Below are 15,024 nucleotides of genomic sequence, written 5' to 3'. Positions count from 1 at the left end.
TCATGACCGGAGCTGAAGGCAGACGCTCAACCGACTAAGCCACCCAGGTGCCCCTAGACTCATGACTTTAGTATTAAACCTATCTGAGCCTTTGTGAGAGCTAGGAAAGATTTCATTAATACCAAAGAATGGTCCGGAAGTCTGCAGAAATGGCTAAGATATTAGCTTGCTCCCAATGTTAAGAAAACAAAATGATTTTATAGTTTCATTCTGACAATGTGTAACACTGTGAAGGGGTTATAGGAATGTGCCTTGAAATGAACAAAGCAAAGATCTAAAGTAATTTCAAGGAGATAGGGATACGTTTACTCCATAGTGGGAGATTTTTTTTTAGTATACCCCTTCTTAGTAATTGACAAATTCAGGAGGCCCCCAAACTAGTAAGAGACGCAAAATAACATTAAGAAACTTCACCTAGGGGCACCTGGGTGGCTGAGTGGGCTAAAGCCTCTGCCTTTGGCTCAGGTCATGATCTCATGTGGGATTGAGCCCCACATCAGGCTCTCTGCTCGGCCTCCCCCCACGCCTGCCACTCTGCCTACTTGTGATCTCTGTCTGTCAAATAAATAAATAAAATCTTTAAAAAAGAAAAAAAGAAAGAAAGAAACTTGACCTAAGGAGACATAATGGAAATTGCACACAGTTTTGAAAAACACGGGTTTTTCAAGTCCGTATGAAATTTAAAATAAAAACAACCCTGGCTGTGTACTATGGAGCAAAGCATCTCATCAAAAACTACATAATCGCCACCACCCAGACCACATCCTCTGACTAAAAAGCAATTCAGTGATAAATGGACAAAAAAGGTGACACTGGAGGAGGAGTTAAGATGGTGGAGCAGCAGGGGGTCCCTATGCTTGCCTCACCCCCCAACACAGCTAGATAAATATCAAGTCTTTCTGAACACCCAAGAAACCAATCTGAATGCTGAGAAAACAAACTGCAGAACTAGAGAGAAAAGAAGCCACATTATGGAAGGTAGGAGGTGCAGAGACATGATTCCAGGAAAAAAAGAATCATGAATACTGCAGAAGGGAGGGAGCCCTGATCTTGGAGAGGGGAGAGAGAGAGGGAAACAGAGAGAAAGCATCATGTGGGGGGATTGCCCAAGAGAAACACTTGCGCAAACCACGGATTGGAACAAGTACAGTGGCTGATTACTGCAAGTTTTTACAAGCACTGGAACCAAAGTCTGAAGTTTTAGAAGTCTGCGCCATTGCTGGGTGGGACCTGGTGGTCAAAGCAGCACTCCTGCGTGGAAGGAGAGAGGGGGCAGTGTCTGAGGATCCCCCAGGATTGCACTGGGAGAGGCAGTGCTCCCCTTCTTGGAGTGCATTTCAGAATGAAGTGGTGGCGCTGCCTCTCCAGGGACAAAAATGCTGGCAGGCACCAACATGCTGCCTTGTTCATTTGCAAAGGAACAGAGACACCTGCTGAGGGCAGTATATCGTGGTGCTGGCTTTTTGTTGTGCTATAAACCTCAAACTGCTGCATGGTTGTGTGACTACTGTTCTGGGACAAACCAGCACTGGCCACAGCATGGGAAAACCCTTCCCCCAGAGATCAGCGCAGGTTCCTGTGCACCAAGGGCCTAAGATGTGGAGTTTTGAAACCCAGCTGTGTACCCCAGATTAAACATAGAGGAGTACTGTGCTGCCTGGCAGGCAGACAGCTTGGACACAGACAGGGTGAGGCCAGAGATCTTATGGAAGCCAGGGAAACAAGAGGGGAGAGGATTCTTTTGTGGGTCTTCCTGAATAGTGGTGGGTGCAAACTCCCCTCTCCGGGGAGGAGAGGGAGGGGTGATGCCATTTTCTCCCCCCCCCCCCCCCCAGCAAGGACAGACATAATTGAGCAGCACAGTGCCCCCGCCCCCTTGTGGTGGCTGGAGCTGATTAAGTCAAACCCCACCCCCCTGCACCAAGCAGGTACATCTTACTAGGGCAAGTCAGCCTGAGAACCAGCGCCGCAGGACCCTTCCTAAGAGGACCAGCACACACCCCTCGCTCACACCAAGTCCACTGATCACAGATTGCTGCAAAGATCCATCTCTATGGAAAACAGGATCTAGTCTCCTAACAAGCAAACCAAAATACACCTAGTTAAAACGTCCACACTGTGGATGAAGTCCAAACATTCCCCACTGCAGAAGAAACTCTGCAGAAGACTGACCTCAGGGAAGGAGCAGTGAAAACACAACAACACAGTGCACACCCTGAGACACTTGCTGAAGCCCCAGGTCCTGGACAGTATAGGACTCTTCTTAATATAGACATTATTCTCAGGAGCAGGAGCTATAACAGGCTTTCCTAACACACACACACATACAACAGAGAAGTGCACACACCAGTAACCTACACAAAATGCCAAGACAGAGGAATTCATGCCACAAGACAGGACATGAAGAGGTCATGGCCAGAGATCTAATCAAAACAGATGTAAGTAATATGCCCAAGCCAGAATTTAAAATAACAATTACAAGGATACCAGCTGGGCTTGAGAAAAGCATAGAAGACACTGAAGAGATAAAAGAACTAAAAAACTAGTCAGGTCAAAATAAGAAATGCTGTAAGCAAGATGCAAAACTGACTGGATGCAACGACAACAAGGAGGAAAGCAGCAGAGGAACAAATACGTGACACAGATGGTAAAATTTAAGGAAAATAATGAAGCTCAAAAGAAGAGGGGAAAAAAAGTATTGGATCATGAATGTAGGCTTAGGAAACTCAGCAACTCCATAAAGTGTAGTAACATTCATATTATGGGAGTCCCAGAAGATGGAGAGAGAGAAAAAGGGGCAGAAAGTTTGAGCAAATTAGAGCTGAAGACTTCCCTAATCTGAGGAAGGACACAGACATCCAAATCCAGGATGCAAAGAAAACTCCCATCAAATTCAACAAAAGCTGTCCAACACCAAGACATATCATAGTAAAGTCTGCAAAATAGAGAGTTAAGGAAAGAATCCTGGGATACCTGGGTGGCTCAGTCAGTTAACTGTCTCCCTTTGGCTCAGGTCATGATCGCAGGGTCCTGGGAGTCTGCTTCTCCCACTCCCTCTCCCTCTGGGTGATCATGTACTATCTCTCTCTCTTTCTCTTAAAAATCAATCAATCTTCAAAAAAGGAAAGAATCCTGAAAGCAGCAAGGGAAAAGAAAGCCCTAACCTGCTAGGGAAGACAAGTCAGATTAGTAGCAGATCTCTCCACAGAAACCTGGCCAGAAGAGAGCAGCAAAATATGTTCAACCTGCTGGAGGAGAAAAACATGCGGCCAAGAATACTTTTTCCAGCAAGGCTGTTATTCAGAAAGGAAGGAAAGATAAAGAGCTTCCCAGACAAACAAAAACTAAAGGATTTCACGACCACTAAACCAGGCCTGCGTCAGGCTGTCTGCTCGGCTGGGAACCTGCTTCCCCCTCTCTCTCTGCCTGCCTCTCTGCCTACTTGTGATCTCTCTCTCTCTCTGTCAAATAGATAAATAAAATCTTTAAAAAAATAATTACTTTAACTATAAATGGACTAAATGCTCTAATCAAAAGACACAGCGTGTCAGAATGAATAAAAACAAACAAACAAACAAACAAACAAGACCCATCTATACACTGCTCATAGGAGACTCATTTTGGAGCTAAAGACACATCCAGATTGAAAGTGAGGGGGTGGAGAATCATCTATCGTGTTAATGAGCATCAAAAGGAAGCCCGAGTAGCCATACTTACATCAGACAAACTAGATTTTAAACCAAAGACTGTAATGAGAGATGAATAAGGACACTATATCATAATTAAGGGGTCTAGCCAACAGGAAGATCTAACAATTATAAATATTTATGCCCCCAACTTGGGAGCAGCTAGATACATAAATCAATTAATAACAAATTATTAAAGAAATGCATTGATAATAATACCAAAATAGTAAGGTTCTTTAATACCCAACTTACAGCAGTGGACAGATCTCATAAGCAGAAAATCAACAAGAAAACAATGGCTTTGAATGATACACTGGACCCGATGGACTTAACAGATATACTCAGAGTATTTCATCCTAAAGTAGCAGAACACACATTCTTTTTGAGTGCACATGGAACATTCTCCAGAATAGATCACATACTGGGTCACAAATCAGCCCTCAAGAAACAAAGATTGAGATCACACCATGCATATTTTCAGACCACAGCATTACGAAATCTGAAGTCAACTGTTAAAAAAAAAAAAAAAAAGTTGGAAAGACCACAAATACATGGAAGTTAAAGAACACCATTCTAAAGAATGAATGGGTTAACCAAGAAATCAAAAAAGAAATTAAAAAATACATGGTGGTAAATGAAAATGAAAACACAACAGTCCAAAATCTTTGGGATGCAGAAAAGGCAGTAAGTAAGTAAGTAAGAGGGAAGTATAGAGCAATACAGGCCAGCAAAAACTGTCTCAAATATACAACCTAACCTTACACCTAAAGGAGCTAGAAAAGGAACTGCAAATAAAGCCTAAAGCCAGCATAAGAGGGGAAATTATAAAAACTAGAATGACAATAAATGATATAGATACAAAACAGTAGAACAGATAAATGAAACCGAGAGCTTGATTTTTGAAAGACTTAGTAAAATTGATAACCCCCTAGCCAGACTTATCAAAAGAAAAAAAGGACCCAAGCAAAAAAAAAAAAAGATGAATGAAAGAGGAGAGATCACAACCAACATCACAGAAATACAAACAATTATAAGAGAATATTATGAAAAATTACATGTCAACAAACTGGGCAATCTGGAAGAAATGGATAAATTCCTAGGAACATACAAACTACCAAAACTGAAACAGGAAGAAATAGAAAATTTGAACAGACCCATAACAAGCAAAGAAATTAAATCAGTCATCAAAAATCTCCCAACAAACAAGAGTCCAGGGCCAGATGGCTTCCTAGGGGAATTTTACCAAATATTTATTTATTTATTAAAAAATTTTTTTAAAAGATTTTATTTATTTATCAGAGAGAGAGAAAGGGAGAGAGAGCAAGCACAGGCAGAGAGAATGGCAGGCAGAGGCAGAGGGAGAAGCAGGCTCCCTGCCGAGCAAGGAGCCCGATGTGGGACTCGATCCCAGGACGCTGGGATCATGACCTGAGCCGAAGGCGGCTACCCAACCAACTGAGCCACCCAGGCGTCCCTACCAAACATTTAAAGAAGAGATAATATTAATTCTTCTCAAATTCCAAAAAACAGAAACAGAAAGAAAACTTTCAAACTCATTCTATGAGGCCAGCATGATCTTGATTCCAAAACCAGATAAGGACCCCACTAGTTTGGGGCTTGAACCCACAACCCTGAGATCAAGACCTAAGCTGAGATTAAGAATTGACCGACTGAGCCACCCAGATGCCCCACAAAAAATGTATTTTAAAATAAAGTTTTGATTGTATTATTTGGATCATGAGACAAATTTAATGTTTTTATAAGAAAACATATTAAAATGGTAAGATTCTCCACTTTATCAGTTATATCAATTATTTGTGTGTATGTGACCATATGTTCTCATCTAGATAACGGAACATCAATGATCAAGAAATCATGGATTCTTGATCTTCAGCAATGCTTAATGTTTAATAAAATAATACACTCACAAGATTTGAAATTGGAAGAAATTTAGACCTGTCTAGTCTAGTGCCTTTATTCATTTTACTCCAAAACTTTAATAACTTAGAGAAGGTCATCAATCAATGGGTAGAAAAGGGGCTAGAAGTCTCAATCCCACTGTTATTTCCTTCAAACATTTTATACTTGCAGTGTTTGTATTGCCAGAGGTTAAAAAAAATTGTTTTTGTTTGTTTGTTTTAATAGGACAGAAGGTGAGGACAAAGTTCCTATGGTAATATCCTCTGCGACCACCAGGTGTCACCATGATTACATGTCACGTCTGTGGGTTCTCTGCCCGTGGGGAAAACGTAGTAGATGGACCCTTTGGAGTTTGGGGGGTTCTGTGTAAGTTCTACATAAGTTAAATGTGGATGATGATAACAGGCCTTGATTCACAGGAGTTTGAGGGTTATCTAGGAGATACACAAGGATTACATGAACTACCCAGAAGCCAAACATTTAGCACAGGGCCTGGCACTTAGTGAGCAAACCCTTGATAATTCTTAAATATAGTAAACTCATTCATCACCAGGGCATTCCCATCATCCATTCTGACAAAAGATAGGAAACACACCAGTTTTACAATATCTGCGTATCAAAACGATCAATTTTGCTGCACCAGAAGGCTAAGAAGCTGTTGGTGTTTACAGTTTTCCAGTTGTAGGGCTATCTTAGTAACAGGTGGCCGTGCCCATGTCCAGGTCAACTCTATGGACTGATGGAGCTTTGGAATCAAGAAAAAATAAAAGTAAACCCTGTCGTCTTTGCGGTCTGCTGGATCTGAGGTTGACATGGCTCTATCACGGGGCTCCTCTTTCCCACAGTGCCTGCATTTGTGAAATGGGCATAATTATGAATGTATACAACACTGGGGTTGTACAGAATGGATCAGACCAGGCCAAGAAGTGCCGAGGACGGTGCTCAGCAAATCCTACTTATGTGACCTTGAGCTAGTTACTTAACTTCTGAGAGGCTCATCTCCGGATCTGTGAGACAAAGTTAATACGTACTTTTCTGCTATAAGAAACAGATGAGGGAGATTCTGGAAAAAGGGGAAATGTGGCCCCGCCCCCGCCCCACCCACCACACTGACTCTGAGTTATTTGCCTCTTCTGGGCTAAGGGACTCTTGACTTCAATGGGTGAAGGCTTGTGCCCTCTTGGGGACCTAACACAAGGCTGTCAACTTAGTGGGCCGGACCAACATCGGGGACCAGAACCCAAGGAGGGCGCATCTTGGGGGGAACCTGAAGCTCAGAGATCGTGGGCGTGAGGATAAGGGGACCAGATGCAGAGACGTGTAAGGAGTTGACCTACACGTGGAACAGCCCGGCCCTGGCGGTGTGCACCAAGCACCGCCCCCGGACAGACTTCTCTCACTATACATGCTTTACTGCTCCAGACTTACATTCTTTCCAAACTTGAGAACCATTTTTTCAGCATTTATGTGGTCCAGAAAATTTGGATGGTGTTTTCTTCTTCGATAATCCTCTTCAGTAAATGGAATCTCAGAATCATCCTACGGAAGACAAAAAGCCAGACCAGGGACATGGAGCTTAGAGCTATGTATAACTACTAAGCCTGGAATGCTTGTTCGACTGTTCTGGAAAGCTCATATAAAGCATCTGAAAAGCTATGCTTACTTTTCCAGTGATTCAACTCCCATGAAAATATTTTAGCTAGCCAACTGTTATCACTTACACTTACCTTAAGCAAAAGAAAAAATTTAAATGTCTTTCTTTTAAAGACGTTTAATAACCCATTCCTTTTTTTTTTTTTTTTAAAGAGAGGCAACCCACGGAATGGGAGAAGATATTTGCAAATGACAGTACAGACAAAAGGCTGATATCCAGGATCTATAATGAACTCCTCAAACTCAACACACACAAAACAGATAATCATATCAAAAAATGGGCAGAAGATATGGACAGACAATTCTCCAATAAAGACATACAAATGGCTATCAGACACATGAAAAAATGTTCATCATCACTAGCCATCAGGGAGATTCAAATTGAAACTACATTGAGATATCACCTTACACCCGTTAGAATGGCCAAAATTAGCAAGACAGGAAACAACATGTGTTGGAGGGGATGTGGAGAAAGGGGAACCCTCTTACACTGTTGGTGGGAATGCAAGTTGGTGCAGCCTCTTTGGAGAACAGTGTGGAGATTCCTCAAGAAATTAAAAATAGAACTTCCCTATGACCCTGCCATTGCACTCCTGGGTATTTACCTCAAAGATACAGATGTAGTGAAAAGAAGGGCCATCTGTACCCCAATGTTTATAGCAGCAATGGCCACGGTCGCCAAACTGTGGAAAGAACCAAGATGCCCTTCAACGGACGAATGGATAAGGAAGATGTGGTCCATATACACTATGCAGTATTATGCCTCCATCAGAAAGGACGAATACCCGACTTTTGTAGCAACATGGATGGGACTGGAAGAGATTATGCTGAGTGAAATAAGTCAAGCAGAGAGAGTCAATTATCATATGGTTTCACTTATTTGTGAGGCATAACAAAAAGCTTGGAGGACATGGGGAGTTAGAGAGAAGGCGGCTGGGGTAAATTGGAAGGGGAGGTGAATCATGAGAGACTATGGACTCTGAAAAACAATCTGAGGGTTTTGAAGTGGCAGGGGGGGGGGTGGGAGGTCGGGGTACCAGGTGGTGGGTATTATAGAGGGCACGGATTGCATGGAGCACTGGGTGTGGTGAAAAAATAATGATACTGTTATGCTGAAAATAAATAAATGAAAAAAAAAAGTAGAACCACCATATAAAAAAAAGATTTCATTTATTTATTTGACAGAGAGATCACAAGTAGGCAGAGAGGCAGGCAGAGAAGAGAGGAGGAAGCAGGCTCCCCGCTGAGCAGAGAGCCCGATGCGGGGCTTGATCCCAGGACCCTGGGATCATGACCTGAGCCAAAGGCAGAGGCTTTAACCCACTGAGCCATCCAGGCGCCCCTCCTTTCAAAAAAATTTTTAATTTACTTAAATTCAGTTAACATAGTGATTGTTAGTTTCAGAGGTAGAGGGCGCGGATTCATCAGTGGCATACAACACTCAGTGCTCGTAACATCGCACGCCATCCTTAATGCCCATTGCCTGGTACCCCGCTCCCCCACATTTGTCCCCCACCCCCAAATCCTCAGTTTGTTTCCTAGAGTTAAGAGTCTTACCGTTTGTTCCCCTCTCCGATTTCGTCTTTCTTGATTTCCCTTTCTCCTGTAATCCTGTCTTGTCTCTTAAATTCCACATATAAAAGTGAGATCATGTAATTGTCTTTCTCTGATTGACTTATCTCGCTCAGCATAATACCCTCTAGTTCTATCCATGTTGTTGCAAATGGTTACGATTTCATTCTTTTTTACGGCTAATAGTCCATTGTGTATATATACCACATCTTCTTTATCCATTCATCTGCTGATAGATATCTGGGCTCTTTCCTTAGTGTGACTGTTGTGGGCACTGCTGCTAGGAACACTGGGGTGCATGTGCCCCTCTGGATCACTCTGTTTGTATCCTTTGGGTAAATAAAATAACCCATTTCTTAATAGCTTTTGCAACATATAGAGTTTCATGTTTTTTTTGTTGTTGTTGTTGTTTTTTAAATATTTTATTTATTTATTTGACAAAGACAGATCACAAGTAGGCAGAGAGGCAGGCAGAGAGAGGAGGAAGCAGGCTCCCTGCTGAGCAGAGAGCCCGATGCGGGACTCGATCCCAGGACCCTGAGATCATGACCTGAGCCGAAGGCAGAGGCTTTAACCCACTGAGCCACCCAGGTGCCCCTAGAGTTTCATGTTTTAATCTAACTTGTGGGTGGCTTTTTTTTTTCTTTTCCATGTTGCCCTTTCCCCTCCAATCAACCTCATGTTAATAAGAGCATTCCATGTGTAAGTATCTATCAGATAAGGTGAAATATCATTTGCACTGGGAATCAGGGATGAAAAATATTTCTCCACAGTCCACTGAGCAGCACATCACATCACATTTGTTCCCTCCACAGCTCATCATCCTGGGAAGACCCAGGGAAGGATCCTTCCAGAACAAGGAAATGAACACTTCACAAAAATCAAAGGAAGAAATTGAGACTCAGGGTACAGAGTGACTTCCCCAGATCCATCCAGACACAGAGGTCCTAGTAGTTGGAGGAGGATTTTTTTTTTAAGAATTTATTTATTTATATGACAGACAGAGATCACAAGTAGGCAGAGAGGCAGGCAGAGAGAGAGGAGGAAGCAGGCTCCCTGCCGAGCAGAGAGCCCAATGCGGGGCTCCATCCCAGGACCCTGAGACCATGACGGGAGCCAAAGGCAGAGGCTTAACCCACTGAGCCACCCAGGCATGTCTGGAGGAGGATTTTTAGAGCACAGTGTTCAATAAGGAAACTTTCAACCACATTACAGTGGTCCAAGTTTGATAATTGATCCAAAACATTTGAGTCTTGGCTTTACATGGACTGAATCAGAGAGACAGCAGAAACACAATGATGAGGACCTAGAGGGGGCACAGTTGTTGGCAGGAAGGACCCAAGTGACCAGGGCCAAGCTGGGAATCAGTATTGGACAATGCAAGTAATAGCCAGGGCTATTGATCAGGGCCTATGGACCATGTCGAGAAATTTAGATTTATTCTAAGAGCATAAAAAGGCATCGAAGGGTTTTGAACATTTTTAATCTTTATTTATTTATTCATTGAATTTTTAAAAAGACTTTATTCATTAATTTGACAGAGAGAGAGAATACAAGGATGGGGGAGGGACAGAGGGAGGAAGGCAAGTAGGCTCCCCACTGAGCAGGGAACTCGATGTGGGGTTCTGTCCCAGGACCCTGGCATCATGATCTGAGCCGAAGGCAGATGCTTGACTAACTGAGCCACCCAGGTGGCCCAGTTTTGAGCATTTTAAACAAAACTAAAGCACGAGGACCTGAATTATATTTTCACAGGATCACTTAGGATGTTCCCTTGAAGACTGGATTGGAAGGAGGGGACGGCAGGAACCAGTTACCAGGGTGCTTTCGTAGTGAGGGGTGGGAAAGGCTGAGGCTTGGGCTAGAACGTCGCCATGGATACAGGGAGAGAGCCAGATGCATTCTGTCTCATTCGGGGTGTTGAGGTAACAGAACGTCTGGACGGATTGGCTGGTGGGTGGAAGGGAGGGAGGCTGGGGCAGCCGGAATGGTGCGATCACCATGGGGAGAAGACCGGGAGAGGGTCAGTGTCCAAGGAGAAGATCAAGCTCTCCCACCTCAGCTCTGGGTCCGTGGTGGATGTGCAGTGAGTACGTTACAGGATGAGCTGATCTCTCAAGTATGTCGAGTGGCTCACATACAGGGTTGCCTGAGAAAAATACAGGACACCCAACTAAACTTGAATTTCAGATAAACGAACACATAATTTTTTAGTGTTGAAGTATGTCTTAAATACCCCCATGGGATATACTTACGCTAAAAATTATTCACGGTCTCTCTAAAATTTGAATTTAAGTGAGTATGCTGTATTTGCATTTGCTAGATCTGATAATCCTTACTTGGGGTCTAGAAACAGGCTAACTGTCTTTGCTTTCAGGAAGACTTGAGTCCTGGCAACTCCAGAGCCTTGGCTGTCCCGATGGGGTGACCACCTGCCTGGCTGGCCCTCCTGGGCTCCCTCAGGGCCCAGCACCCCTCTTCTAGGATTTGCCTCTCCTTCCAACCTCATGGACGTATCAGAGACAGTCACATCCCCGGTGCTCTGGTTCTCTGGCCTCAGGTTTTGAAAGTCTGTCAATCTCTTCCTCGAAATTGTGAGACGGGGACCAAGGGGAAAGGAAGCTCACCCTCTCTCTGGCTAGCTGGACTGTCGCCCATCCACCAGACCAGGCTGCGGGGACTGAGCTGTCGTCCTGATTCCTGGCTGGAACAGAGACCTGGCTTGCACACCACATACGAACCTTCGTTACCAGCCACTGGGCTGTGTTCCCTCTAGTCCTTGAATGTCACTTGTTACAAACAGGTGACAAATGAAGTATAGTTGGATCCTATATCTTTCGCAGAAGTTTTGGTTCTTTGTGACTACTTGCATCTGTGCTTTCCCAATAAACGGTGAGTCGGCTTTTTGTCGGCTTTGTATCCTTTATCCTTCGGTTGTCACACGGTAGTGACTGGTGGCATTTCCGGATACTCTGCCGGTCTTGTTAACATCTCACCACAGTCAGTGAGCTTCTTTAGACGCTTCCTCCTTCCAGGAGGGGGAGAACTGACTCCGCAGAGTGATCTCCCCCTCTCTGTTTGGCTGAAATCTGTTGTCTTGTACCGCAGTGTTGGACCCGCTTTCTCACTGGTCACTGTGTTTGCTCAGGCGGCTCACCTGCCGGACTCTTCCTACCAGGTTACTCTGTAACTATCAGCACATCAGTCCTTTTTCCTCTGGGCTGTTGGCTAGCGTAATGGTCTCCACTCTTGACTCACACGTAAAAAGCAAACACATGGCTGTACTTTTGAAGCTGATACTAGGGGCGCCTGGGTGGCTCAGCCACTTAAGCATCTGCCTTCAGCCCAGGTCATGATCCCAGGGTCCTGGGTTCGAGTCCCACTCTCCTTCTCCCTCTGCCTCTGCCTCACTCTCTCTCTCAAGTAAATAAATTAAAAAAAAATTAAAAAGTCTTAAAAAATAAAACAGACACTAAAAAAAAAAAGGCCCCATAAATATTGAGATTCTCCCACTTTTTAAAACAAATACAAATGAGTTAGTGTATTAAAAAATGCCAGGGGGTGGGGGATGGGGTAACCTGGTGATGGGTATTAAGGAGCACACGTGTTGTGATCAGCACTGGGTGTTACATGCAACTAATGAATCATTGAACACATCAGAAACTAACGGTGTACTATATGATGTCTACCTGAACATAATAAAGAATGAAAATAAAAATTAAATTAAAAAAATAAAAATAACCAAAATGAATAAATGCCCTGTATACAGTTTTCTATCTGTTTGGATACTTTTGGCTTCAAGGAACAGAAAACCAAATTCAAAATGGCCTCAACCCTGATGAGATTCATTATGTCCCCAAAATAACTTTCAGAAATAGGGTGTCTCTAGGGGAACCTACATGGCTCAGGTGGTTAAGTGTTCGGCTCTTAGATCTCGGCTACAGTCTCGATCTCACAGTCAGGAGTTCAAGGCCCATGTTGGGCTCCATGTTGGGTGAGGAGCCCACTTAAAACAAAACAAGACACAAAAAAGCCAGGGTGGCCCCAGGTGCCATGCGATGGGCTTCTCTGCCCTTCTGATGCTCTCTCAGCTCTAGCTTCCTCAGGGCGTGCCCTTCCTCTTCGGGATCCTAGCAAGACTGGCAGCAGCCATTAGTTCCAAGTGTCATGTCCAGAGCGGACAACATCTCCAGAGGGAAGAAGGCTGCATCTTCTAAGCAGGGATGAGCCCTTCGCAGAGGTCTCCCAGTGGACTCCTCTCTGTGCCAGATCCTGGACCATGCTGATTTCCCAGGCACAGAGCTAGATGACATATCCCGGGTCTCTTGCAGTTGGGTTTGGCAGTGTGATGGGGTTTTAGTCAAAGGCATTTAGAGAAAGGATGCACATGTCTTCCACACGTGGTTTGGAAAGCTTCCTGTGCATGATCTTCTGTGCCTTCTACCTGGGGTCCCCAGGCTTGATGTAGATTTGCATAATGGCTCTGGAGGCCACTCTGGAAGATGGTCAAGCCATCCAGTGGGAGGAGCCTGGGTCTCGAAGCAGAGTTGGGAGGACACTTACTCATTCATCAGAAAAACCTGTCACATGTTGCATATGAGTAAGGAATAAACTTTTACCACCGCTAAGAGCATCAGCATGTTTGGGGTTTGGCTGTTACTCTCTGGCATTCTGGAATTAGCTTGCATGCCTACCCTTAGCCCATCGTTCGCAGGAAGAATGGGACCATCACAGCTCATTGGATTCATAAGGATTTCCCTGGAGGTGGGGATAGCATCCCTCTTGCATGGCTCTCATGGGCAGCTCGGCCACTGAACCAATCAGGACTCGCTAGAAAGGAAGAGAGGGGAGTGGGGTGGCTGTCAGGGGACCAGCAGCGTCTACACCAATCCATGCTTCCCTTTCTCTTTTGAGTTGCATAATGAAGTCGTGGCTTTCCACCAACTCAGTGGACTTCAGTTAAGCACAATGTATCAGGTGGCGTCTTAGCAGGATAAAAAGTACAGGCAAAGTGGGTAATTTGAGGAGAGTTTAAAAACAGGATTATTGGGGGGTGCCTGGGTGGTTCAGCAGGTTAAAGCCTCTGCTTTCGGCTCAGGCCATGATCTCAGGGTCCTGGGATTGAGCCCCACAGCGGGCTCTCTGCTCAGCGGGGAACCTGCTTCCTCCTCTCTCTCTCTACCTACCTCTCTGCCTACTTGTGATCTCTGTCTGTCAAATAAATAAATAAAATCTTAAAAAAAAACACAACAGGATTATTGGGACGCCTGGGTGGCTCAGTCAGTTAGGTCCCTGCCTCCCAGGCTCCTAAGATGGAGCCCGCATCGAGCTCCTTGCTCAGCAGGGGGTCGGCTTCCCCCACCCCACACCCCTTTCCTGCCACTCCCCCTGCTGGTGCTCGCTCTTGTTCTGACAAATAAATAAACAAGATCTTAAAAAAATACATAAAACAGGATCATTAACAAAGAGGTGGACAGCGTGAAGGGGAATCCAATACCTTGGAGTCAGTAATGGGGTGCTCTGTACCACTTGTAGATCCCAAAGCCGAGAGGAAGCCAGCGATAATTAGGGTCTAGAGAAGAGGGGACAGACTGCCCAAGAGGCACAGTGATGTTGGCTGAGGAGCTCAGCCTGCCGGTTCGCAGGATAAGCACGCCGGCCTCTCTCTTTTCCTTTCCCTCATCCCCTCACCCAACTCCCACTGGCCAAACCCCGTGGGCAGGAGAGGGCAAGCATGCCTGCTGACCTAGCCCGTGACGCCAGAGCAGGGTCGAGAAAAGTGGGGACTGGGTCTGCAAGGACAGATGGGAAACGCTCAGCATGTGAAATTATTTTCGTGACGCTCACCCTTCACCACTGGACAAGCGGGGAGCCCTCTTTGGACTCTCAACCCTGCCCAGGGCATCTCTGAAAATGTCTCAGCTTTCTGACATCAAAGATAAAATCCAGGCTCACCCAGACTTTTACTGACCCAGAACATGGAATCTAGTCCCTTCCATAGTGTCCTGGAACTCGTTGTACTGAAAAGTGGCGTTAGAGCTGAACATTGTGTCTTGGGGAGGCCCAGGAGGGCTGCTGGTGAGCCATTTTTCATGGTGACAGAGCTGAAAATCTGTCTTTCCTAAAGTCAAGAGGTCACAATGATTTTTTCCAGCCTAACGTATCTTGTTAATGACCGCTACCTTCTAGGACC

The 15,024-nt window shown here is 44.8% G+C and overlaps 1 protein-coding gene across 2 annotated transcripts in view; it reads right to left on the bottom strand.

Annotated features, from left to right (window-relative positions):
* AK7 (adenylate kinase 7) overlaps positions 1-15,024 on the bottom strand; it is a 74,202-nt gene that overhangs the window by 33,385 nt on the left and 25,793 nt on the right. For both annotated transcript variants that reach the window (XM_032345207.1, XM_032345208.1), the window contains exon 5: positions 7,035-7,145. In XM_032345207.1, the coding sequence (XP_032201098.1) occupies positions 7,035-7,145 (111 nt within the window). The remainder of the gene's footprint in view (positions 1-7,034; positions 7,146-15,024) is intronic.

The sequence above is a fragment of the Mustela erminea genome, chromosome 5, assembly GCF_009829155.1.
Source record: "Mustela erminea isolate mMusErm1 chromosome 5, mMusErm1.Pri, whole genome shotgun sequence".
NCBI classification, from domain to species: domain Eukaryota; kingdom Metazoa; phylum Chordata; class Mammalia; order Carnivora; family Mustelidae; genus Mustela; species Mustela erminea.
The sequence above is the reverse complement of the archived record's forward strand: the minus strand, read 5'-3'. Positions and strand labels throughout refer to the sequence as shown.